Source organism: Mustelus asterias, unplaced genomic scaffold (assembly GCF_964213995.1).
Source record: "Mustelus asterias unplaced genomic scaffold, sMusAst1.hap1.1 HAP1_SCAFFOLD_1939, whole genome shotgun sequence".
NCBI lineage: Eukaryota > Metazoa > Chordata > Chondrichthyes > Carcharhiniformes > Triakidae > Mustelus > Mustelus asterias.
This window is the reverse complement of record NW_027591884.1, coordinates 1-26433: the sequence shown is the minus strand read 5'-3', so window position 1 is coordinate 26433 and position 26433 is coordinate 1. Positions and strand designations below refer to the sequence as shown.

Here is a 26433-nt window from a genome sequence, read left to right as displayed (position 1 = left end):
ATTGTTAATCCAGTAACATAACCCCTACACAACTGTGCCCTGGATTATTAATCCAGTAACATAACCCCTACACTACTGTACCCTGTATTATTAATCCAGTAACATAACCCCTACACAACTGTGCCCTGGATTATTAATCCAATAACATAACCCCTACACTACTGAACCCTGGATTGTTAATCCAGTGACATAACCCCTACACTACTGTACTCTGGATTATTAATCCAGTAACATAACCCCTACACTACTGTACCCTGGATTATTAATCCAGTAACATAACCCCTACACTACTGTACCCTGGATTATTAATCCAGTAACATAACCCCTACACTACTGTACCCTGGGTTATTAATCCAGTAACATAACCCCTACAATACAGTTCCCTGGATTATTAATCCAGTAACATAACCCCAACACTACTGTACCCTGGATTATTAATCCAGTAACATAACCCCTACACTACTGTACCCTGGATTATTAATCCAGTAACATAACCCCTACACTACTGTACCCTGGATTATTAATCCAGTAACATAACCCCTACAATACAGTACCCTGGATTATTAATCCAGTAACATAACCCTACACTACTGTACCCTGGATTATTAATCCAGTAACATAACCCCTACAATACAGTACCCTGGATTATTAATCCGGTAACATAACCCCTACACTACTGTACCCTGGATTATTAACCCAGAAACATAACCCCTACACTACTGTACACTGGATTATTAATCCAGTAACATAACCCCTACACTACTGTATCCTGGATTATTAATCCAGTAACATAACCCCTACACTACTGTACCCTGGATTATTAACCCAGAAACATAACCCCTACACTACTGTACCCTGGATTATTAATTCAGTAACATAACCCCTACACAACTGTACCCTGGGTTATTAGTCCAGTAACATAACCCCAACACTACTGTACCCCGGATTATTAATCCAGTAACATAACCCCAACACTACTGTACCCTGGGTTGTTGGTCCTGCCATGTGCAGATACTCAGGCAGCATCTGAGGTTGAATGTGAAGCGTTGGGGGAGGTGCTGGGGTCCGTTTGCAGTCGGCCGTTGCGATTCTTTCTTCTCAATGCTGTCCCCTCTCCTCCCCAGGCCCTGCGGAAGGAGCTCCAGACCTGGAAGGTGGACGTTGTCCTGAATGATGGCGCCCCCAACGTGGGCTCCAACTGGCTGCATGACGCCTTCTCTCAGGGTAAGTGGTGATCCGGGCCTGGCTGTGGTGGTCTCCCCACTCTCTCCCCCAGAGGGCGCCAAATGAAGTCCCGGGTCCAGCCATCCCACCCAAAGAACAAAGAAAATTACACCACAGGAACAGGCCCTTCGGCCCCTCCAAGCCTGCACCGACCATGCTGCCCGACTGAACTAAAACCCCCTACCCTTCCGGGGACCGTATCCCTCTATTCCCATCCTATTCATGTATTTGTCAAGACGCCCCTTAAAACTCACGACCACATCCGCTTCCACTCCCTCCCCCGGCAGCGTGTTCCAGGCACCCACCACCCTCTGTGTAAAAAATCTGCCTCGTACATCTCCTTTAAACCTTGCCCCTCGCACCTTAAACCTGTGCCCCCGAGTAATTGGCTCTTCCACCCTGGGGAAAAAGCTTCTGACTATCCACTCTGTCCATGCCCCTCATAATCTTGTAGACTTCTATCAGGTCTCCCCTCAACCTCCGTCGCTCCAGTGAGAACAAACCAAGTTTCTCCAACCTCTCCTCATCGCTACTGCCCTCCATACCAGGCAACATCCTGGTAAATCTTTTCTGTACCCTCTCCAAAGCCTCCACATCCTTCTGGTAGTGTGGCGACCAGAATTGAACACTATATTCCAAGTGCGGCCTAACTAAGGCTCTATAAAGCTGCAACTTTTTAAACTCAATTCTCCTCCCCCTATTAACATCTGGGCGCGAGGGGGGTGGGTTTCTCCCTACGTCCTGTTGCCGCTCCGATCTCCTTTCTCCCCCCCCCCCCCCCCCCACTTCTCCCCAAATATCCAGGAGTGTGTTGGGGGTCACGACACCCCCATCTTGTACTGCCATCTTAATTGTGGCTGGTTCACCAGGCATGCTGGTCGGGAGAGGCGCTGGTCTCGTGGTATTATCGCTAGACTATTAATCCAGAAACTCAGCTGATGTTCTGGGGGACCCGGGTTCGAATCCCACCACGGCAGATGGTGGAATTTGAATTCAATAAAAAAAATCTGGAATTAAGAATCTGCTGATGACCCATTGTCGGAAAAACCCATCTGGTTCACTCATGTCCTTTAGGGAAGGAAATCTGCCGTCCTTACCCGGTCTGGCCTACATGTGACTCCAGTGGTTGACTCTCACCTGCCCTCCAAAGGGCAACTAGGGATGGGCAATAAATGCTGGACCAGCCAGCGACACCCATGTCCCCCGGATGAACAGAGAGATACTTGCTGCATTTTGGGTCTGTAATCTGTGTCATCCTCCAATGTCTCGACAAACCCACTCCTCTCCCGCCCTTGAAGCTGAGACCAGTGATGGCCCCCAAACCCAGGATGACCCCTGGCTGTGGAGCTGGAGTTGCGACTGCATTTAAAATGGCGTCTTGATTGCCAGAGGGTCAGGTGTGAACAAGAACGTTACATTTGGGTTCATGAATTCAATTCATTTTCTAATTGGAAGGGTTCCCAAAGCACCATGAGATATTGAGCCTTCATTCACTTCTCTCAAAACAGAACCGGGTCTGCCACAGCTCCCTGGAATTCACTGTAATTTCTCCTCAGTATTCCAGCCGAGTTAGGAGATTTCATCAGGATCCGATCATTCGCCCCTGACTGGGTGACTCTTCCAACTTCCCTTCAAAATTCCACGACTGTGGACTTCTGCTCCCGACTGACCTCCTTGTCCTGGCGTTGGCCAGTCTGAGATTACTGTCTCCCAGAGTTGTTGTTGATTTCTTTCTCTGCCACTTTCCGTGTGGTCTGCTGGACCTGGGAGCAAACTCACGGGGAGAAAAACAAATTCATCCTCAAACCTTCATGGCAACATGGCAGACATGGGATGCTCCCAAACAGAAATGTAAATTGATCACCTTTTGCCTTCGCTACAGCTAGTTAATTCTCGGACTTTCTCGGGTTTCCGTCGGTTGCTCCGGTTTTCTCCCACAGTCCAAAGATGTGCGGGTTAGGGGGGTTGGCCATGATAAATTGTCCCTTGGTGTCCGGGGGGATTAGCTGGGGTAAATACATGAAGTTCTGGGGGTAGGGCCTGGGTGGGATTGTGGTCGGTGCAGACTCGATGGGGTGAATAGCTTCCTTCTGCACTGTAGATTCTATGATTAAAACAATGTACGATGACCTCTCTCTCTCTCTCTCCCTTTCTCTCTCCCTCTCTCTCTCCCCTCATCCCCCACAGCGCACCTCACACTGATGGCTCTGAAGTTGGCGTGCGAGTTTCTGAATAAAGGCGGCTGCTTCATCACCAAGGTTTTCCGTTCCAGGGATTACCAGCCGCTGCTCTGGATCCTGCAGCAGTTCTTCCGGAAAGTTCAGGCCACCAAACCCCAGGCTTCCAGGAACGAGTCCGCTGAGATTTTCGTCGTGTGTCAGGGTGAGTCGGCCATCTTGTCCTCGGCCCGTGACCGTCCATCTTCACTTCCCGTCTCATCAACCTCCTCACCCCCCCTTCCCGCCCGCCCACCCCCTCCCGCCCACCCCCTCCCGCCCACCCCCTCCTGCTTCTATGGTGTAGAGTGCAGAGTGTAGTGTGACAGTCACAGCTAGGGTGTAGAGAAAGATCAACTTAATATAAGGTGGGTCCATTCAAAAGTCTGACGGCAGCAGGGAAGAAGCTGTTCTTGAGTCGGTCGGTCCGTGACCTCAGACTTTTGTATCTTTTTCCCGATGGAAGAAGGTGGAGGAGAGAATGTCCGGGGTGCGTGGGGTCCTTAATTATGCCGGCTGCTTTTCCCGAGGCAGCGGGAAGTGTAGACAGAGTCAATGGATGGGAGGCTGGTTTGTGTGATGGACTGGGCTACATTCACAACCCTTTGTAGTTCCTTGCAGTCTTGGGCAGAGCAGGAGCCCAGACCAAGCTGTGATACAACCAGAAAGAATGCTTTCTATGGGGCATCTGTAAAAGTTGGTGAGAGTCGTAACTGACATGCCAAATTTCCTTAGTCTCCTGAGAAAGTAGAGGCGTTGGTGGGGCTTTCTTAACTATAGTGTCGGTGTGGGGGGGACCAGGACAGGTTGTTGGTGATCTGGACACCTAAAAACTTGAAGCTCTCAACCCTTTCTACTTCATCCCCGTTGATAGGGGCATGTTCTCCTTTACGCTTCCTGAAGTCGATGACTTTGGTTAAACCTGGTTTGGACTTTATTAACTCTGTTTCCTCACCCACCGACCGCCCCCCCCCTCCCGTCTCCACAGGCTACATCGCACCGGATAAAATCGACAACAAGTTCTTCGATCCCAAACACGCCTTCAAAGAGGTGGAAGTTCAGGCCAAGACCATTCGCGATCTGGTCGCCGTCAAGAAGCCCAAGGTAAGCGGAAGAGTGCGTTGTGAGGCGGCCTTTCAAAGTCCTGTCCAGCAGTCCATCCCCACCTTCTTTAGAAAATGATAAAACAGGAGATGTTCTGCACTTTCCAAACTACATTCGGGGGGTTGTGGGTATTTGAGGAAAATCTGTGATCTGCACGCGTAGATTCAATCTAACACAGCAGGTTTATTGTAGGACCTCTTGCCTGTACTGAGTACAAACTGAGACTTCAAAAGCAATGGCCTAGTGATATTATCGCTAGACTATTAATCCAGAAACTCAGCTGATGTTCTGGGGGACCCGGGTTCGAATCCCCCCACGGCAGATGGTGGAATTTGAATTCAATAAAAAATATCTGGGATTAAGAATCTACTGATGACCCATTGTCGGAAAAACCCATCTGGTTCCCTTTAGGGAAGGAAATCTGCTGTCCTTACCCGGTCTGGCCGACATGTGACTCCAGAGCCACAGCAATGTGGGTGACTCTCAACTGCCCTCCAAGGGGCAACTAGGGATGGGTAATAAATGCTGGACCAGCCAGTGATGCCCATGTCCCAGGAATGAATAAAAAAAACCTGTGCAACACCCTAATGACATTTTCATCAAATCATGTGATTAAAGCAATCCGCAACCACTTCAACGGTGAGGTCGGGGAGGCGCTGGTCAGGGCCGGGGAGGCGCTGGTCAGGGCCGGGGAGGCGCTGGTCAGGGCCGGGGAGGCGCTGGTCAGGGCCGGGGAGGCGCTGGTCAGGGCCGGGGAGGCGCTGGTCAGGGCCGGGGAGGCGCTGGTCAGGGCCGGGGAGGCGCGGGTCGGGGAGGCGCTGGTCAGGGCCGCGGGCCGGGGTCACTGTGGGTAGTTGTGGTCAGCATAGGGAGGGGTGTCGGGGCTGGAGGAGGTTACAGAGATAGGGAGGGGTGTAGGGGCTGGAGGAGGTTACAGAGATAGGGAGGGGTGTAGGGGCTGGAGGAGGTTACAGAGATAGGGAGGGGGGTGTAGGGGCTGGAGGAGGTTACAGAGATAGGGAGGCGTGTAGGGGCTGGAGGAGGTTACAGAGATAGGGAGGGGTGTAGGGGCTGGAGGAGGTTACAGAGATAGGGAGGGGTGTAGGGGCTGGAGGGGGTTACAGAGATAGGGAGGGGTGTAGGGGCTGGAGGAGGTTACAGAGATAGGGAGGGGTGTAGGGGCTGGAGGAGGTTACAGAGATAGGGAGGGGTGTAGGGGCTGGAGGAGGTTACAGAGATAGGGAGGGGTGCAGGGGCTGGAGGAGGTTACAGAGATAGGGAGGGGTGTAGGGGCTGGAGGGGGTTACAGAGATAGGGAGGGGTGTAGGGGCTGGAGGAGGTTACAGAGATAGGGAGGGGTGTAGGGGCTGGAGGAGGTTACAGAGATAGGGAGGGGTGTAGGGGCTGGAGGGGGTTACAGAGATAGGGAGGGGTGTAGGGGCTGGAGGAGGTTACAGAGATAGGGAGGGGTGTAGGGGCTGGAGGAGGTTACAGAGATAGGGAGGGGTGTAGGGGCTGGAGGAGGTTACAGAGATAGGGAGGGGTGTAGGGGCTGGAGGACGTTACAGAGATAGGGAGGGGTGTAGGGGCTGGGGGAGGTTACAGAGATAGGGAGGGGTGTAGGGGCTGGAGGAGGTTACAGAGATAGGGAGGGGTGTAGGGGCTGGAGGACGTTACAGTGATGGGGAGGGGTGTAGGGGCTGGAGGAGGTTACAGAGATAGGGAGGGGGTGTAGGGGCTGGAGAAGGTTACAGAGATAGGGAGGGGGTGTAGGGGCTGGAGGAGGTTACAGAGATAGGGAGGGGTGTAGGGGCTGGAGGAGGTTACAGAGATAGGGAGGGGTGTAGGGGCTGGAGGAGGTTACAGAGATAGGGAGGGGTGTAGGGGCTGGAGGACGTTACAGTGATGGGGAGGGGTGTAGGGGCTGGAGGAGGTTACAGTGATGGGGAGGGGTGTAGGGGCTGGAGGAGGTTACAGAGATAGGGAGGGGTGTAGGGGCTGGAGGACGTTACAGAGATAGGGAGGGGTGTAGGGGCTGGAGGAGGTTACAGAGATAGGGAGGGGTGTAGGGGCTGGAGGACGTTACAGTGATGGGGAGGGGTGTAGGGGCTGGAGGAGGTTACAGAGATAGGGAGGGGGTGTAGGGGCTGGAGGAGGTTACAGAGATAGGGAGGGGGTGTAGGGGCTGGAGGAGGTTACAGAGATAGGGAGGGGTGTAGGGGCTGGAGGAGGTTACAGAGATAGGGAGGGGTGTAGGGGCTGGAGGAGGTTACAGAGATAGGGAGGGGTGTAGGGGCTGGAGGACGTTACAGTGATGGGGAGGGGTGTAGGGGCTGGAGGAGGTTACAGTGATGGGGAGGGGTGTAGGGGCTGGAGGAGGTTACAGAGATAGGGAGGGGTGTAGGGGCTGGAGGACGTTACAGAGATAGGGAGGGGTGTAGGGGCTGGAGGAGGTTACAGAGATAGGGAGGGGTGTAGGGGCTGGAGGACGTTACAGTGATGGGGAGGGGTGTAGGGGCTGGAGGAGGTTACAGAGATAGGGAGGGGGTGTAGGGGCTGGAGAAGGTTACAGAGATAGGGAGGGGTGTAGGGGCTGGAGGAGGTTACAGAGATAGGGAGGGGGTGTAGGGGCTGGAGGAGGTTACAGAGATAGGGAGGGGTGTAGGGGCTGGAGGAGGTTACAGAGATAGGGAGGGGTGTAGGGGCTGGAGGAGGTTACAGAGATAGGGAGGGGTGTAGGGGCTAGAGAAGGTTACAGAGATAGGGAGGGGTGTAGGGGCTGGAGGACGTTACAGTGATGGGGAGGGGTGTAGGGGCTGGAGGAGGTTACAGTGATGGGGAGGGGTGTAGGGGCTGGAGGAGGTTACAGAGATAGGGAGGGGTGTAGGGGCTAGAGAAGGTTACAGAGATAGGGAGGGGTGTAGGGGCTGGAGGAGGTTACAGAGATAGGGAGGGGTGTAGGGGCTGGAGGAGGTTACAGAGATAGGGAGGGGTGTAGGGGCTGGAGGAGGTTACAGAGATAGGGAGGAGTGTAGGGGCTGGAGGAGGTTACAGAGATAGGGAGGGGTGTAGGGGCTGGAGGAGGTTACAGAGATTGGGAGGGGTGTAGGGGCTGGAGGAGGTTACAGTGATGGGGAGGGGTGTAGGGGCTGGAGGACGTTACAGTGATGGGGAGGTGTGTAGGGGCTGGAGGACGTTACAGTGATGGGGAGGGGTGTAGGGGCTGGAGGACGTTACAGTGATGGGGAGGGGTGTAGGGGCTGGAGGAGGTTACAGTGATGGGGAGGGGTGTAGGGGCTGGAGAAGGTTACAGAGATAGGGAGGTGTGTAGGGGCTGGAGAAGGTTACAGAGATAGGGAGGGGTGTAGGGGCTGGAGAAGGTTACAGAGATAGGGAGGGGTGTAGGGGCTGGAGGAGGTTACAGAGATAGGGAGGAGTGTAGGGGCTGGAGGAGGTTACAGAGATAGGGAGGGGTGTAGGGGGCTGGAGGAGGTGACAGAGATAGGGAGGGGTGTAGGGGCTGGAGGAGGTTACAGAGATAGGGAGGAGTGTAGGGGCTGGAGGGGGTTACAGAGATAGGGAGGGGTGTAGGGGCTGGAGGAGGTTACAGTGATGGGGAGGGGTGTAGGGGCTGGAGGAGGTTACAGTGATGGGGAGGGGTGTAGGGGCTGGAGGAGGTTACAGAGATAGGGAGGGGTGTAGGGGCTGGAGGAGGTTACAGGGATAGGGAGGGGTGTAGGGGCTGGAGGAGGTTACAGAGATAGGGAAGGGCGCAGGGGCTGGAGGAGGTTACAGAGATAGGGAGGGGTGTAGGGGCTGGAGGAGGTTACAGAGATAGGGAGGGGTGTAGGGGCTGGAGGAGGTTACAGAGATAGGGAGGGGTGTTGGGGCTGGGGGAGGTGACAGAGATAGGGAGGAGTGTAGGGGCTGGAGGAGGTTACAGAGATAGGGAGGGGTGGAGGGGGCTGGAGGAGGTTACAGAGACAGGGAGGGGTGTAGGGGCTGGAGGACGTTACAGTGATGGGGAGGGGTGTAGGGGCTGGAGGAGGTGACAGAGATAGGGAGGGGTGTAGGGGCTGGAGGAGGTTACAGAGATAGGGAGGGGTGTAGGGGCTGGGGGAGGTTACAGAGATAGGGAGGGGTGTAGGGGCTGGGGGAGGTTACAGAGATGGGGAGGGGTGTAGGGGCTGGAGGAGGTTACAGAGATAGGGAGGAGTGTAGGGGCTGGAGGAGGTTACAGAGATAGGGAGGGGTGTAGGGGCTGGTTGGAGGTTACAGAGATAGGGAGGGGTGTAGGGGCTGGAGGACGTTACAGTGATGGGGAGGGGTGTAGGGGCTGGAGGAGGTTACAGAGATAGGGAGGGGTGTAGGGGCCGGAGGAGGTTACAGTGATAGGGAGGGGTGTAGGGGCTGGAGGAGGTTACAGAGATAGGGAGGGGTGTAGGGGCTGGAGGAGGTTACAGAGATAGGGAGGGGTGTAGGGACTGGGGGAGGTTACAGAGATAGGGAGGGGTGTAGGGGCTGGAGGAGGTTACAGAGACAGGGAGGGGTGTGGGGGCTGGAGGAGGTTACAGAGATAGGGAGGAGTGTAGGGGCTGGAGGAGGTTACAGAGATAGGGAGGGGTGTAGGGGCTGGAGGACGTTACAGTGATGGGGAGGGATGTAGGGGCTGGATGAGGTTACAGAGACAGGGAGGGGTGTAGGGGCTGGAGGAGGTTACAGTGATAGGGAGGGGTGTAGGGGCTGGAGGAGGTTACAGAGATAGGGAGGGGTGTAGGGGCTGGAGGAGGTTACAGAGATAGGGAGGGGTGTAGGGGCTGGAGGAGGTGACAGATGGGGAGGGATTTGTAAGTGAGGATAGGGATTTTCAAGCTGAGGTGCTGTTTATCGGGGAGTCAGTGTGGGACAGTGAGCACGGGGTGGGGAGCAGTGTTTTGGATGGGGTGAACGTTACGGAGGTGGGAGAGCGGGACAGAGACAGAGTAGGAATGGCGGTGACTGGGTGAGGGCTTCCACAGTGTTTGAGCCGAGCCGGGTTGGGGTTGGGATCGGTGTTCCGGAGGTGGGGAACGGGACAGATGACAAGCGGCAGTGATGAGGGTGTGTTTGACGCAGGAGGTATGGTGGTGTGAGAACTCTTCCCGCTGCCAGGCCTGTGTCAGGAGTTGTCCCGACTCCCCGCTGATGTGTGGGCCTATTTCCTCTAGGCGGAAGGATACACGGAGGGCGACTACACGCTGTACCACCGCTTCACACTGACAGAGTTCGTCAAGGCCTCGAATCCCGTCGACTTCCTGGACAAAGCCAGTGAGGTGAGTGGTCTTGTGGATGCCAGAGCTGACCTTTCACCCCGGGGCACCACTGGGTCAAGGGTGGCTCCCCGGCACTGGGATGGGAAATCGAACCTCAAACGGGGACACTGCACTGTTGGAGATAAAGTCCTGTACTGCCGTGACTTCTCATCTTTGGACACTAAGGGGCAATTTAGCATGGCCAATCCACCTAACCTGCACATCTTTGGACACTAAGGGGCAATTTAGCATGGCCAATCCACCTAACCTGCACATCTTTGGACACTAAGGGGCAATTTAGCATGGCCAATCCACCTAACCTGCACATCTTTGGACACTAAGGGGCAATTTAGCATGGCCAATCCACCTAACCTGCACATCTTTGGACACTAAGGGGCAATTTAGCATGGCCAATCCACCTAACCTGCACATCTTTGGACACTAAGGGGCAATTTAGCATGGCCAATCCACCTAACCTGAACATCTTTGGACACTAAGGGGCAATTTAGCATGGCCAATCCCCCTAACCTACACATCTTTGGACACTAAGGGGCAATTTAGCATGGCCAATCCACCTAACCTACACATCTTTGGACACTAAGGGGCAATTTAGCATGGCCAATCCACCTAACCTGCACATCTTTGGACACTAAGGGGCAATTTAGCATGGCCAATCCACCTAACCTGCACATCTTTGGACACTAAGGGGCAATTTAGCATGGCCAATCCACCTAACCTGAACATCTTTGTACACTAAGGGGCAATTTAGCATGGCCAATCCCCCTAACCTACACATCTTTGGACACTAAGGGGCAATTTAGCATGGCCAATCCACCTAACCTACACATCTTTGGACACTAAGGGGCAATTTAGCATGGCCAATCCACCTAACCTACACATCTTTGGACACTAAGGGACAATTTAGCATGGCCAATCCCCCTAACCTGTACATCTTTGGACACTAAGGGGCAATTTAGCATGGCCAATCCACCTCACCTGCAAATCTTTGGACACTAAGGGGCAATTTAGCATGGCTAATCCCCCTAACCTACACATCTTTGGGCACTAAGGGGCAATTTAGCATGGCCAATCCACTTTGATGCCTTCTCTTTCTGACTGACTGTAGCCTGAGGCCTGCTCATCAGGCTGAAGCCTGAGGCCTCTAACTTAGCATGACCAATCCACCTAACCAGTTCTGTACTGCCATGACTACACATCTTTGAACACTGAGGGACAATTTAACATGACTCTCTCTCTCTCTCATGCGCAGATTACACTTGATGATCCGGAGCTGGAAAACCATCCAGCCACCACCCCGGAGATCCGGGAATGTTGCAAGGATGTCCGAGTGCTGGGTCGTAAGGAGCTGAGGCAAGTGGGAATTCCCCGTCTCCAAGTGGCGGCGCTCTGCGCTGAGTGATTCCCGGTGGGGGGGGGGGGGGTATCTTACCAGGAAAGGCTGTGCATGGGCGGGGTCACAGTCTGAGGATTCGGGGTAGGCCATTTGGGACGGAGGTGAGGAGACATTTCTTCACCCAGAGAGTGGTGAGCCTGTGGAATTCATTCCCACAGGAAGGAGCTGATGCCAAAACATTGAATGTATTCAAGAGGCGGCTGGGTAGAGCACATGGGGCGAACGGGGTCAAAGGTTATGGGGAGAAAGCAGGGACTTGGGAATCCTTGTTCAAGATTCTCTTAAGGTTAACGTGCAGGTTCAGTCGGCAGTTAGGAAGGCAAATGCAATGTTAGCATTCATGTCAAGAGGGCTAGAATACAAGAGCAGGGATGGACTTCTGATGCTGTAGAAGGCTCTGGTCAGACACCATTTGGAGTATTCTGAGCAGTTTTGGTCCCCATATCTAAGGAAGGATGCGCCGGCCTTGGAAAGGGTCCAGAGGAGGTTCACAAGAATGATCCCTGGAATGAAGAGCTTGTCGCATGAGGAACGGTTGAGGACTCTGGGTCTGTGGAGTTTAGAAGGATGAGGGGGGATCTTATTGAAACTTACAGGATACTGCGAGGCCCGGATAGAGTGGACGTGGAGAGGATGTTCCCACTACTGGGAAAAACTAGAACCAGAGGGCACAACCTCAGGCTAAAGGGACGATCCTTTAAAACCGAGATGAGGAGGAATTTCTTCAGCCAGAGAGTGGTGAATCTGTGGAACTCTTTGTCACAGAGGAGGTCGGGTCACTGAGTGTCTTTAAGACAGAGATAGATCGGTTCTTGATTAATAAGGGGATCAGGGGTTACGGGGAAAAGGCAGGAGAATGGGGATGAGAAAAATATCAGCCATGATTGAATGACGGAGCAGACTCGATGGGCCGAGTGGCCTCATTCTGCTCCTATCTTCTATCTTCTATGTTTCTATGTCCTGTACCCCGTTGGGAGTTTGGAGGAATGAGGGTCCATTTTGTTATTGGCGCCTAAGCGTGGGCGTGGGGACTCGATCGGGGGATGGGGTGGGGGGAGATGCTGAGCACGTTCCCCCTCCTCTTTGTGGGGGAGTCTAGAACGAGGGTGGGGAGGGGGGCACAGTTTGAGAATAAGGGCCTCCCAGTGAGTCTGGAGATGAGGAAGGAATTTCTCCTCCCAGGGGGGGCTGGTTAGTCTCTTTCTCAAAGAGGGAGGAGTGGCGAGATCTTTCATCGATAAGGGGGTTGAGGGCAATGGAGGGGGTGCGACGGGCAGGAGAGTGGGGTTGAGATCTCCGTCAGACCCAGAGATGATCTCACTGAAGGGCGGAGCAGAATTGAGGGGCTGAATGGCCTCCTCCTTACTCTGTCCTTATCCCTCCAGCCTGACAACCCTCCCCAGTCTTGGTTCATGGAGTGTGGCTGGACCAACATTCATTGCCCGTCCCTTAACAGGGCAGGCGGTGACCCAGTAGAATTATCGTTACACTATTCATCCAGAACTCAGCTCATGTTCTGGGGACCGGGGTTCGAATCATAGAATCTCTACAATGCAGAAGGAGGCCATTTGACCCATCGAGTCTGCACCGACCACAATCCCACCCAGGCCCTATCCCCATAACCCCACACATTTACCCCACTAATCCCTCTAACCTGTGCATCCCGGGACACTATGGGGCAATTCGGCACGGCCAATGAACCTTACCCGCACATCTTTGGACTGTGGGAGGAAACCGGAGCACCCAGAGGAAACCCACGCAGACACGAGGAGAATGTGCAAACTCGACACAGACCGGGATCTAAGCTGGGAATCGAACCCGGGTCCCTGGCGCAGTGAGGCAGCAGCGCTAACCACTGTGCCACCGTGCCAACTGATTCACCAGACTGAACCCGCCACGGCTGATGGTGGAATTTGAATTCAATAAAAAATATCTGGGATTAAGAATCTACTGATGACCCATTGTCGGAAAAACCCATCTGGTTCCCTTTAGGTAAGGAAATCTGCCGTCCTTACCCGGTCTGGCCTACATGTGACTCCAGAGCCACAGCAATGTGGGTGACTCTCAACTGCCCTCCAAGGGGCAACTAGGGATGGGCAATAAATGCTGGACCAGCCAGCGACGCCCGTGTCCCAGGGATGAATAGAAAAAATAAGATTGCCCCTTGAGAAGGTGATGGGTGGGCTGCCATCTTGAACCCACTGCAGTCCCTGAGGTGTAGGTACACCCACTGTGCTGTTAGGGAGGGAGTTCCAGGATTGTTATTGGACATCAGTCAGTCCCGTGTGGTGTAGGTACACCCACAGCGCTGTTAGGGTGGGAGTTCCAGGATTGTTATTAGACATCAGTCAGTCCCCGTGTGGTGTAGGTACACCCACAGTGCTGTTAGGGAGGGAGTTCCAGGATTGTTATTGGACATCAGTCAGTCCCATGTGGTGTAGGTACACCCACAGTGCTGTTAGGGAGGGAGTTCCAGGATTTTGACCCAGCGACAGTGAAGGAACAGCCGATATATTTCCAAGTCGGGATGGTGAGTGACTCGGAGGGGAGCCTCCAGGTGGGGGTGTTCCCAGGTATCTGCTGCCCTTGTCCTTCTAGATGGTAGAGGTGGTGGGTTTGGAAGGTGCTGCCTAAGGAGCCTTGGTGAGTCGTTGCGGTGCATCTTGTAGACGGTACACACGGCTGTCACTGTGCGTCGGGGGTGGAGGGAGTGAGTGTTTGTGGTTAGCGTGTCGATCGAGCGGGGCTGCTTTGTGCTGGATGGTGTTGAGCTTCTCGAGTGTTGTTGGGAGCCGCACCCATCCAGGCGAGTGGAGAGTGTTCCATCCCACTCCTGACTGTGTCCTTGTCGATGGTGGACAGGCTTTGTGGGGAGTCAGGAGGTGAGTTACTCTCCGCAGGATTCCCAGCCTCTGACCTGCTCTGGGAGCCACTGTGTTTATACGGCTGGGTCCAGTTCAGTTTCTGGTCAGTGGTAACCCCCAGGATGTGGAGAGTGGGAGAGGGGATTCAGCGATGGGAATGATATTGAAGGTCACTTTGGTCTCCTTATCTAAGGAAAGATATACCGGGGTTAGAGGCAGTTCAGAGAAGGGTCACTCGGTTGACCCCGGGTAGGGAGGGATTTTCTCATGAGGGGAGGTTGAGTCGGTTTGGGGCCTGTACTCGATGGAGTTGAGAAGAACGAGAGGTGACCTTATTGAGACATATCGGATTCTCGGAGGGATTGACAGGATAGATACTGAGAGGCTGTTTCCCCGTGTGGGGGAGGCTGGGACCAGAGGGCAGAATCTCAGAGTCAGGGGGTCGCCCCATTGAGGACGGAGATGGGGAGGAATTTCTTCCCTCCGAGGGGGGGTGAATCTGTGGAATTCTTTCCCGCAGAGGGCTGGAGAGACTGGGTCACTAAGTATGTTCCAGGCTGAGACAGACATTGTTAATCAGTGAGGAAATCGAGGGGATAAAGCGGGAAAGTGGGAGCCGAGGATTATCACATCAGATCCGCCATTGAATGGCAGAGCAGACTCGATGGGCCGAATGGCCTACTGCTCCTCCGTCTTGTGGTCCTACACGGCGATGATTCGATCCCCACCTGTTGGAGCTGGTCGTTGCCCGCCACTTGTGTGTGGCCCGGACCGTTACTCCAGTGATGGTAACATGGTCTCCTGCCCCTCCACAGGTCACTGCTGAACTGGAGGAACAAACTGAGACGGCACCTCGCCAAGAAGCTGAAGGAGCAGGCCAAGAATCTGGACGGGGATATCAGGTGAGTCCCCGGCACCCCGCTGCGTCAGCGGGAAGTGTGGTCGGCAGCGAGGGGGTGGGTCGGTGTAGTCGGCAGCGAGGGGGTGGGTCGGTGTAGTCGGCAGCGAGGGGGTGGGTCGGTGTAGTCGGCAGCGAGGGGGTGGGTCGGTGTAGTCGGCAGCGAGGGGGTGGGTCGGTGTAGTCGGCAGCGAGGGGGTGGGTCGGTGTAGTCGGCAGCGAGGGGGTGGGTCGGTGTAGTCGGCAGCGAGGGGGTGGGTCGGTGTAGTCGGCAGCGAGGGGGTGGGTCGGTGTAGTCGGCAGCGAGGGGTCGATGTGTTACGATGCAGGTCGGAAACTCCGAGTGTTTTACTAAATCAGCCTCGACCCTAACCTTTGCACTTTGAATTTGGTTAGAGTGAGCGTAAGATGTTTCACTCTGGGTCTGATTCCCACCAGGAAGGGGCGGTACATGGGAAAACGGTTGGCACTGCTGCCTCTCAGCGCCAGGGACCAGGGTTAGATTCCCGGCTTGGGTCACTGTCTGTGCGGAGTCTGCACGTTCTCCCCATGTCTGCGTGGGTTTCCTCCGGGTGCTCCGGTTCCCTCCCACAGTCTGAAAGACGTGCTAGTTAGGTGCTAAATTCTCCCTCAGTGTACCCGAACAGGCGCCGGAGTGTGGCGACTAGGGGATTTTCACAGTAACTTCATTGCGGTGTTAATGTAAGCCTACTTGTGGCATTAATAAATAACAAAAAAAAACTTTTGACGAACAAAGTTTATTTAAGAACACAGTGAACATATAATAAAGATTTACCATAATTTTTTACCAATTACAAAAAAGCAATTATATTGTATAAACCTTTACAGCCAGCTCTCTCTGTTGTTCCAAGTCAAACAGCGTCCCACACCCTTCTCCAGACTTAACACAGAAAGCAAGTACGCTCGCGTGATGCTGCGTTTTCCAGCATTTTAACTGGGAGTTGGCCCTTTGAATGTTGGATTAAATCTCTGAGGCTCCCCAGTGTGGCGTTCTCAGCACCCCTCCTGGAGAGAGACACAGACACTGCTTTCTTCCACCAGCTTCTAGCTAGCCGCTACACTGAGACCAGCTGACGTTTCAGTGGAAAAAACCTGCCCCAAACTCCAAAGTGTTTTACAAAGCCCGTCTGAATCATAAGTTTTGCATCTTGAATGTGGTCCTGGAATAAGTATGAGATGTTCCACTTCAGGTGTTGATTCAAAAGACCCACTCGGGAGCTTTTAAGTTTATTTAAGAATACAGTTATCATGTATCGTAAGAAATTTAGCAAGAACTTTTATCACAAACAAAACAACCGCTATAACCCTTAATGAATATATCTAATGTGTTCCAATTATAGCCAAAACCCATAGACAACAAAAAAAATCCGTTGCACAGGTTTACCATAGCAGACTACTGCTCACGTGATACTAGAAATAGAGTCCTTTGGTTGAAGTCTGCAGTTCTCTGGATTCACTCCAAACACTTTGAAGACGAGATAGCTTCCCAAAACGCCAGAGAGAGACTCCGGTCCAGCCCCCAACAGCAGCAGCTTTCCACCCTTCAGGAAAACAACAGGGAGAGAGGGAAAACATCTCTTTTCAGCTTGCTGTCCCTTCTGAAACAAAAAACTCAAACCTGCAGTTCCAAACTAAAAATGAAATCGCCTGACCTGCCCCCAGTTTTATTTTTCCTCCTCCCAACAATGACGTCACCTCAGGTTGTGAGCATGAATTTAAAAAAAAACTCTTAAAGGCACACTCACATCAAACACTGCATTTGCCTTCCTATCTACAACTCAACCTGGGATTGAGTGAATAATTGCTCGATTAAACCCCGTGTTATAAATTTGGTGTTTATATTATAAAAAATAGTTGAGGTGAAAGTATTACAAGGTCCCTTTAAAAAGGTAGCATTTTTTTCTGTGCCTGGAGAGTTAAAAAAAAGCAGGTGCATATTGAGTACACAGACTGAAACAAAAGCCAAACAGTAGTGTTGCCAAGACAACAGGCAGTTTTTGAATTTGAGCCAATCAGTTTAAATTAGGCACTTAGCTCCCAGCAACCAATCAGATTTGAAATTGACGTTTTGGTAACCTGAGGGCCAATCCAATTGTGGGAAATATTGATATGTCACCAGGGGTATAAGAGACGAGGGCAGTGGCACAAACTGGAAGAGAGCACCTGTCACTGCCCACAGCTCGAGAGAGAGAGACTTGCTGGCTCTCGTAGCTACATTTATGTCTTAAAAGAAAGCCTAATCTAGATAGCAAAAGAAGACAGAAGATCCCAAATGACGCCGAACCTGGTTGTAATTTAGGGAGTGACTAAAAAGTCTATTTTTTTTTTGTTAATGAGTGGGAATTGTATTTATCTCAACTGCATTCCACGAGAATAGTGTTTTATCCGGTTTGTTAATAGTTTAGTTAACCTGTTCATTGTTAGTCAGATAACTAAAGTGTTCTTGTTGATTTTACAGAGTGTTGGGGAGTTACATTGATTTAACCACTCAATGTTGCTGAAGAGCCGATCGCACCACCTCACACTCACTTTAACAGATTGTGAGGTGAGGGACTCCTCGTTGAGTGGTTAGGAGTTAGTTCACAGAGAGGGGGGGAGTCCACCTCTGCTTCATAACACCAGGGTTCATTAAAATCCCAGAACCCTGCATTAGTCCAGTTTAAAAATAAATGTTGTCCACTCTTCTGCTGAATGAACAATAACATTGACACGGGTTACAGACAACACGGCACCGATAAATTATCAGGATCTGCGTGAAACACCCAGCAGAAAACCATGACCAAAAATACAGGATCGTCACAGGTTGAGGGCCAGCGAGAGCGGACCAGGTTTATAGGCCGCGCATGACATCAGGTTTGATTGTGCGATGCCTGCTGCAGTCGAATAGTCGATACCCGGGTTATTGTTTGGTTGGGGAGGTGTCCACGTTGGATTGACAATTCCACTGGACATCCAGGCCCAGGATAGGAGGGGGCACGCATACCCGCAGTGTTAACTAATGTTCCCCCACCCCCTCCCCCCCCCCCCCCACCCCCCCCTCTCTCTTGCAGCCTGAGCTCGGAGGGCGAGAGCGAAGAGGAGAAGAAGGCCCCAAAGGTCCCCGAGCGGCAGGACGAGGAGGCCGAGGGGGCCCAGGAAGAGGAGCAGACGGAACTCCAGCTGGCTGCGCTGAAGGCAGAGGAGGTGGCGGAGCTAAAGAGGTGATTCCCGCGGGCGAGTGCCTGCTCGCGTGGCCATGGCCGGGGATGGAAATGGAACGCCGACCGAGTCCCGCTCACCGTCGCTCTGTCACATTCCCGGGCACCACAAGGTTCCTGTCTGCAGGGGCTGGAGGAGGTTACAGAGATAGGGAGGGGTGTAGGGGGCTGGGGGAGGTTACAGAGATAGGGAGGGGGTGTAGGGGCTGGAGGAGGTTACAGAGATAGGGAGGGGTGTAGGGGGCTGGAGGAGGTTACAGAGATAGGGAGGGGTGTAGGGGCTGGAGGAGGTTACAGAGATAGGGAGGGGTGTAGGGGGCTGGGGGAGGTTACAGAGATAGGGAGGGGGTGTAGGGGCTGGAGGAGGTTACAGAGATAGGGAGGAGTGTAGGGGCTGGAGGAGGTTACAGAGATAGGGAGGGGTGTAGGGGCTGGAGGAGGTTACAGAGATAGGGAGGGGTGTAGGGGCTGGAGGAGGTTACAGAGATAGGGAGGGGTGTAGGGGCTGGAGGAGGTTACAGAGATAGGGAGGGGTGTAGGGGCTGGGGGAGGTTACAGAGATAGGGAGGGGTGTAGGGGCTGGGGGAGGTTACAGAGATAGGGAGGGGTGTGGGGGCTGGGGGAGGTTACAGAGATAGGGAGGGGTGTAGGGGCTGGGGGAGGTTACAGAGATAGGGAGGGGTGTAGGGGCTGGAGGAGGTTACAGAGATAGGGAGGGGTGTAGGGGCTGGGGGAGGTTACAGAGATAGGGAGGGGTGTAGGGGCTGGGGGAGGTTACAGAGATAGGGAGGGGTGTAGGGGCTGGAGGAGGTTACAGAGATAGGGAGGGGTGTAGGGGCTGGGGGAGGTTACAGAGATAGGGAGGGGTGTAGGGGCTGGGGGAGGTTACAGAGATAGGGAGGGGTGTGGGGGCTGGGGGAGGTTACAGAGATAGGGAGGGGTGTAGGGGCTGGGGGAGGTTACAGAGATAGGGAGGGGTGTAGGGGCTGGAGGAGGTTACAGAGATAGGGAGGGGTGTAGGGGCTGGGGGAGGTTACAGAGATAGGGAGGGGTGTAGGGGCTGGGGGAGGTTACAGAGATAGGGAGGGGTGTAGGGGCTGGGGGAGGTTACAGAGATAGGGAGGGGTGTAGGGGCTGGGGGAGGTTACAGAGATAGGGAGGGGTGTAGGGGCTGGAGGAGGTTACAGAGATAGGGAGGGGTGTAGGGGCTGGAGGAGGTTACAGAGATAGGGAGGGGTGTAGGGGCTGGAGGAGGTTACAGAGATAGGGAGGGGTGTAGGGGCTGGAGGAGGTTACAGAGATAGGGAGGGGTGTAGGGCCTGGAGGAGGTTACAGAGATAGGGAGGGGGTGTAGGGGTTGGAGGAGGTTACAGAGATAGGGAGGGGGTGTAGGGGCCGGAGGAGGTTACAGAGATAGGGAGGGTGTGTAGGGGCCGGAGGAGGTTACAGAGATAGGGAGGGGGTGTAGGGGCTGGAGGAGGTTACAGAGATAGGGAGGGGTGTAGGGGCTGGAGGAGGTTACAGAGATAGGGAGGGGTGTAGGGGCTGGAGGAGGTTACAGAGATAGGGAGGGGTGTAGGGGCTGGAGGAGGTTACAGAGATAGGGAGTGATTATAAAAATGAGGGGCAAGAATTTTCAAATTGAGGTGTTGTTGAACCGGGAGTCAGTGTGGGACGACGGGGAGCACGGGGAGGTGGTGATTGGTGAATGGAGACTGCTGTGAGTTTGGACATGGTGTGGGGGGATGCAGCAGAGATTTTAAGAGCTGTCTGTAACAGAAGGTGGGATCTCCCCCCCCCTCCCCCCAGGCGCTGCCCGAGCATTTCCAGCAGTTGGGGCTTGATCCTTCCTGATGTCAGGATACGGTGTGCCTCAGCTTACTGTGAGGAAGTAGAGGAAGAGGATCCAGATCAATACCAAACGCTGCTTCACTGCGGTGTAACACCGCCCAGACCCCCCTCCCGAACAATCACCCCTCTCCAATCGCCCCCGACTCTCTCCTATCCGCACCTGCCCCCCCTCTCTCTCCTGTTGCTCCCCCTGCTGTTATTCCGGTCGAGCCTCCCGTTGCGATGGACAATTCCGCGGCTCCCGCGTGCTGACGGATCCGCGGCTACCGCGGTGCTGACGGATCCGCGTGCCCCGCGGTGCTGACGGATCCGCGTGCCCCCGCGGTGCTGACGGATCCGCGTGCCCCCGACGGATCCACGTGCTCCCGCGGCGCTGACGGATCCGGGGCTCCCGCGGCGCTGACGGATCCGGGGCTCCCGCGGCGCTGACGGATCCGGGGCTCCCGCGGCGCTGACGGATCCGGGGCTCCCGCGGCGCTGACGGATCCGGGGCTCCCGCGGCGCTGACGGATCCGGGGCTCCCGCGGCGCTGACGGATCCGCGGCTCCCGCGGCGCTGTCGGATCCGGGGCTCCCGCGGCGCTGACGGATCCGGGGCTCCCGCGGCGCTGACGGATCCGCGGCTCCCGCGGCGCTGACGCATCCGCGGCTCCCGCGGCGCTGACGGATTCCGCGGCTCCCGCGGCGCTGACGGATCCGCGGCGCTGACGGATCTGTGTACTCCCAACAGGAAGAAGAGGAAGATTCTGAAGGAGCGCCAGAAAGCAGAGGGAGCGGATTGAGCTGAAGATGGACCTCCCCGGGGTGTCCATCGCTGACGATGCGGAGGTCTGCCTGTTCTCCCTGAAAACCATGAGCCGCCGCAAGGTGAGAACCCCCCCCGACCGTTCAGCCTCGTTCCTCGCCGTGCCCCTTCTGTACCACCCCCATCCCCCGCCCTCTTAGCCCCCCCACTCTCTCGGCTCCCCAATACCCCGCGACCTCGGCCCGCCCCTCCTGCATACCCCGCCCTCGTGGCCCCCCTCCCCCGTACCCCGCCCTCTCAGCCGCCCCCCCCTCCCCCGCCCCCTCGGCCCCCGCCTTCTCGGCCCCCCACCCTCCCCCGCCCTCTCGACCCCCCACTTCCCCCGGCACCCTCGGCCCCCCCTCCCCAGCACCCTCGGCCCCCCCTCCCCAGCACCCTCGGCCCCCCCTCCCAGCACCCTCGGCCCCCCCTCCCCAGCACCCTCAGCCCCCCAATCCCCCACCCCCAGCCCCCCTCCCCGGCCCCCCTCCCCGGCCCCCCTCCCCGCACCGCCCGGGGCCCCTCCACCGGCCCCCCTCCCCGCACCGCCCGGGGCCCCCTCCCCGCCCCCAGCCCCCCTCCCCGGCCCCCCTCCCCGCCCCCGGCCCACCTCCCCGCACCGCCCGGGGCCCCCTCCCCGCCCCCCGCCCCGCACGGGCCCCCTCCCCGGCCCCCCTCCCCGCACCTCCCATGGCCCCCTCCCCGCCCCGCACGGGCCCCCTCCCCGGCCCCCCTCCCCACACCGCACTGGGCTCTCTCCCCGGCCCCCCTCCCCGCACCGCCCGGGGCCACGGCCCCCCTCCCCGCCCCCAGCCCCCCTCCCCGGCCCCCCTCCCCGCACCGCCCGGGGCTCCCTCCCCGGCCCACCTCCCTGCGCCCAGCCCCCCTCCCCGGCCCCCCTCCCCGCACCGCCCGGGGCCCCCTCCCCCGGGGCCCCCTCCCCGGCCCCCCTCCCCGCCCCTGGCCCCCCTCCCCGCACCGCCCGGGGCCCCCTCCCCGCCCCGCACGGGCCCCCTCCCCGGCCCTCATCCCCGCACCGCCCGGGTCACCCTCCCCGGCCCCCCTCCCGGCCCCCCTCCCCGCACCGCCCGGGGCCCCCTCCCCGGCCCACCTCCCCGCGCCCAGCCCCCCTTCCCGGCCCCCCTCCCCGCACCGCCCGGGGCCCCCTCCCCCGGGGCCCCCTCCCCGCCCCTGGCCCCCCTCCCCGCACCGCCCGGGGCCCCCTCCCCGCCCCCGGCCCCCCTCCCCGCCCCGCACGGGCCCCCACCCCGGCCCCCTCCCCGCACCGCCCGGGGCCCCCTCCCCAGCCCCCCTCCCCGCACCGCCCGGGGCCCCCTCCCCAGCCCCCCTCCCCGCACCGCCCGGGGCCCCCTCCCCGCCCCCGGCCCCTCTCCCTGCCCTGCACGGGCCCCCGACCCCCCTCCCCGGCCCCCCTCCCCGCACCGCCCGGGGCCCCCTCCCCCACCCCCGCCTGGCCCTCCCTCCCCGCACCGCCCGGGCCCCCCTCCCCGGCCACCCTCCCCGCACCGCCCGGGGCCCCCTCCCCCACCCCCGCCTGGCCCTCCCTCCCTCGCTCCGAGGCGCTCAGTGTGACGGTGACTCCGGGCTGTGAATGCTGCCCCGGTTTCTCACGCTCCTGTTCTCCGTGCCTCCGCAGATGGGGGAGATGCAACGGGGAGACATGAAGACGGCCGACCAGGCGCTGGAGGCGGGGCTACTCCACCAGGATGGCATCAACCTCTCAGACCAGGAGATGGCCGACGAGGTCTCGCTGGCGAGTGACCTGGACTCGTCCGACCTGGAGGAGGTCAAAGAGCGCGAGAGGCGGGCAGAGAGCAAGAAAAAATCGCTACGGAAACGGTGAGTCAGTGCTGAGGGAGTGCCGCACTGTCAGAGGGTCAGTGCTGAGGGAGTGCCGCACTGTCAGAGGGTCAGTGCTGAGGGAGTGCCGCACTGTCAGAGGGTCAGTGCTGAGGGAGTGCCGCACTGTCAGAGGGTCAGCACTGAGGGAGTGCCACACTGTCAGAGGGTCAGTGCTGAGGGAGTGCCGCACTGTCAGAGGGTCAGTGCTGAGGGAGTGCCGCACTGTCAGAGGGTCAGTGCTGAGGGAGTGCCGCACTGTCAGAGGGTCAGTACTGAGGGAATGCCGCACTGTCAGAGGGTCAGTGCTGAGGGAGTGCCGCACTGTCAGAGGGTCAGTGCTGAGGGAGTGCCGCACTGTCAGAGGGTCAGTGCTGAGGGAGTGCCGCACTGTCAGAGGGTCAGTGCTGAGGGAGTGCCGCACGTCAGAGGGTCAGTGCTGAGGGAGTGCCGCACTGTCAGAGGGTCAGTGCTGAGGGAGTGCCGCACTGTCAGAGGGTCAGCACTGAGGGAGTGCCACACTGTCAGAGGGTCAGTGCTGAGGGAGTGCCGCACTGTCAGAGGGTCAGTGCTGAGGGAGTGCCGCACTGTCAGAGGGTCAGTGCTGAGGGAGTGCCGCACTGTCAGAGGGTCAGTACTGAGGGAATGCCGCACTGTCAGAGGGTCAGTGCTGAGGGAGTGCCGCACTGTCAGAGGGTCAGTGCTGAGGGAGTGCCGCACTGTCAGAGGGTCAGTGCTGAGGGAGTGCCGCACTGTCAGAGGGTCAGTGCTGAGGGAGTGCCGCACTGTCAGAGGGTCAGTGCTGAGGGAGTGCCGCACTGTCAGAGGGTCAGTGCTGAGGGAGTGCCGCACTGTCAGAGGGTCAGTGCTGAGGGAGTGCCGCACTGTCAGAGGGTCAGTGCTGAGGGAGTGCCGCACTGTCAGAGGGTCAGTGCTGAGGGAGTGCCGCACTGTCAGAGGGTCAGTGCTGAGGGAGTGCAGCACTGTCAGAGGGTCAGTGCTGAGGGAGTGTCGCACTGTCAGAGGGTCAGTGCTGAGGGAGTGCCGCACTGTCAGAGGGTCAGTGCTGAGGGAGTGCCGCACTGTCAGAGGGTCAGTACTGAGGGAGTGCCGCACTGTCAGAGGGTCAGTGCTGAGGGAGTGCCGCACTGTCAGAGGGTCAGTGCTGAGGGAGTGCCGCACTGTCAGAGGGTCAGTGCTGAGGGAGTGCCGCACTGTCAGAGGTTCAGTGCTGAGGGAGTGCCGCACTGTCAGAGGGTCAGTGCTGAGGGAGTGCCGCACTGTCAGAGGGTCAGTGCTGAGGGAGTGTCGCACTGTCAGAGGTTCAGTGCTGAGGGAGTGCCGCACTGTCAGAGGGTCAGTGCTGAGGGAGTGCCGCACTGTCAGAGGGTCAGTGCTGAGGGAGTGCCGCACTGTCAGAGGGTCAGTGCTGAGGGAGTGCCGCACTGTCAGAGGGTCAGTGCTGAGGGAGTGTCGCACTGTCAGAGGGTCAGTACTGAGGGAGTGCCGCACTGTCAGAGGGTCAGTGCTGAGGGAGTGCCGCACTGTCAGAGGGTCAGTGCTGAGGGAGTGCCGCACTGTCAGAGGGTCAGTGCTGAGGGAGTGCCGCACTGTCAGTGATGAGGTTGGTGACCTGTTGCTTTTGCCCCCATCAGACCGAGGCCCCAGCGTCGGGGGGAGCCGGGCGCTGGGCCGGATGCCGAGGGAAATCCTCTGTTGGTGGAGCTGGAGACCAAGGACGTGCGGCAAGAGCGACAGGCCGACCTGTGGTTTGGGAAGGTACGTGAGCAGAGAGAGACTCCTCCTGTGTGTCTGTCCCCCCGGCCCCCACCCCCCGGCCCCCTCTCCCCACTCCCCCGGCCCCCTCTCCCCACTCCCCCGGCCCCCTCTCCCCACTCCCCCGGCCCCCTCTCCCCACTCCCCCGGCCCCCTCTCCCCACTCCCCCGGCCCCCTCTCCCCACTCCCCCGGCCCCCTCTCCCCACTCCCCGGCCCCCTCTCCCCACTCCCCCGGCCCCCTCTCCCCACTCCCCCGGCCCCCTCTCCCCACTCCCCCGGCCCCCTCTCCCCACTCCCCGGCCCCCTCTCCCCAACCCACGCAGTGTGTGTGCTGGGCCCCGGGCCCTGTGTGTGTGCTGGGCCCCGGGCCCTGTGTGTGTGCTGGGCCCCGGGCCCTGCGTGTGTGCTGGGCCCCGGGCCCTTGTGTGTGTGTTAGGTCCTGGGCTGCGCTAACAGTGCTCACTGTTCTCTCCTGCTCCAGGATATCTTCGCTGGCCTTGACGTGGACGCCGACGAGGCTTTGGAGATTAAACAGACCAAGAAGCTGTTCACCCAGCAGGGCGGCCTCCTTGCCGGTGAGTGTGGAGCGCGGTCCGGAACGTTCTCGCCCGTCACCGAGACGGGGGGGTGTGGGGCAGTCTCAGTCTCTGGGAAAGATCTCCTCGGGGAATTGGAAAAACACTTGGTGGAGGAAAGATGGTGGGTGGGAAGTGGGAGACCTATCGTTTGGCCTCAATTGAAGGGGCTCGATGGCCAAATGGCCGCCTCCTGTCCCGTCGATGGTTTTGGTGATACCCTGTAGGGCCTTGCGAGGAAGAGCAAGGCCAGCATTTGTTACCCATCCCTAATTCATAGAACCATCGAACCTCGACAGTGCAGAAGGAGTCCATTTGGCCCAACAGGTCTCCACCAAGTCTCGGGCAGATTATTTTACCCAGGCCCTATCCCTGTAACCCCACATATTTACCCTGCCAATCCCCCTAACCTACACATCTTTGGACACTAAGGGGCAATTTAGCACGGCCAATCCCCCTAACCTACACATCTTTGGACTGTGGGAGGAAACCGGAGCACCCGGAGGAAACCCACGCAGACACGGGGAGAACGTGCAGACTCCGCACAGACAGTGACTCGAGGCCAGAATCAAACCCGGGTCCCTGGCGCTGTGAGGCAGCAGTGCTAACCACTGTGTCACCTCATGAACTGGGTGACTCCCCTGGCCATTCCAGAGGGGCAATTATGAATCAACCACATTGCTGTGGCTCTGGAGTCACATGTAGGCCAGACCGGGTAAGGACGGCAGATTTCCTTCCCTAACGGACATTAGTGAACCAGATGGGTTTTTCCAACAATGGTTTCATCATTGGAATTTTAATTCCAGATTTTTATATGTATTGAGTAGGCCGTGGTGGGATTTGAACCTGGATCTCTTGAGCTTTGCTCTGCCTCTCTGGATTAGCCCAGTGACAATACTACCGTGCCATCGCCTCTCCCTTGCTGAGAATGACTTTCTTAAACGCACATCCTTCTCTCTCTCCCTTGGATTGGGTTGGGGAGGAGATCGGGAAGCAGTGCGGGTGGGGGTTTGAGGGCACAGCCGTTCTCCCCGGCTCTCTTTGAAGCAGTCACCTCACCCTGCCACCCTTGTCCCAACTTGTAGATGAGGGTGAAAGGCCAGGCGGAGGGAAGCAGAAGCAGGCCCCTCCCGTGTCGGAGGCGTCGGAGGGAACGGCCAAAGAGCGAGACGACTCGGAGGAAGAGAGCTCGAGTGACGAAAGGTACACAAAATATCGCGCTGGTTATCCGACTGGAATACTCGGACCTTTTCCCCAGAGATTTTCCCCTTGTGTGACCAGCGAAAGGGCAGAGTTGACTCAGGTTTCACTCTTGGAACGCAGAATTAACCTCTTTAACTCACTTCGTAATCTGTTA

The 26433-nt window shown here is 57.2% G+C and overlaps 1 protein-coding gene across 1 annotated transcript in view; it reads left to right on the top strand.

Annotated features, from left to right (window-relative positions):
- The window catches only part of LOC144489030 (pre-rRNA 2'-O-ribose RNA methyltransferase FTSJ3-like), a gene marked incomplete at its 3' end in the record, with an annotated part of 49632 nt that extends 23353 nt beyond the window's left edge, over positions 1-26279 (top strand). The window contains 13 exon segments of the mRNA XM_078206983.1: positions 1125-1224; positions 3412-3606; positions 4429-4544; positions 9752-9856; positions 11106-11206; positions 14929-15015; positions 18083-18232; positions 20810-20837; positions 20839-20946; positions 22521-22723; positions 24379-24502; positions 24983-25076; positions 26162-26279. Of these exon segments, the coding sequence (XP_078063109.1) occupies positions 1125-1224; positions 3412-3606; positions 4429-4544; positions 9752-9856; positions 11106-11206; positions 14929-15015; positions 18083-18232; positions 20810-20837; positions 20839-20946; positions 22521-22723; positions 24379-24502; positions 24983-25076; positions 26162-26279 (1529 nt within the window).
- Positions 26280-26433: the final 154 nt, after the last annotated feature.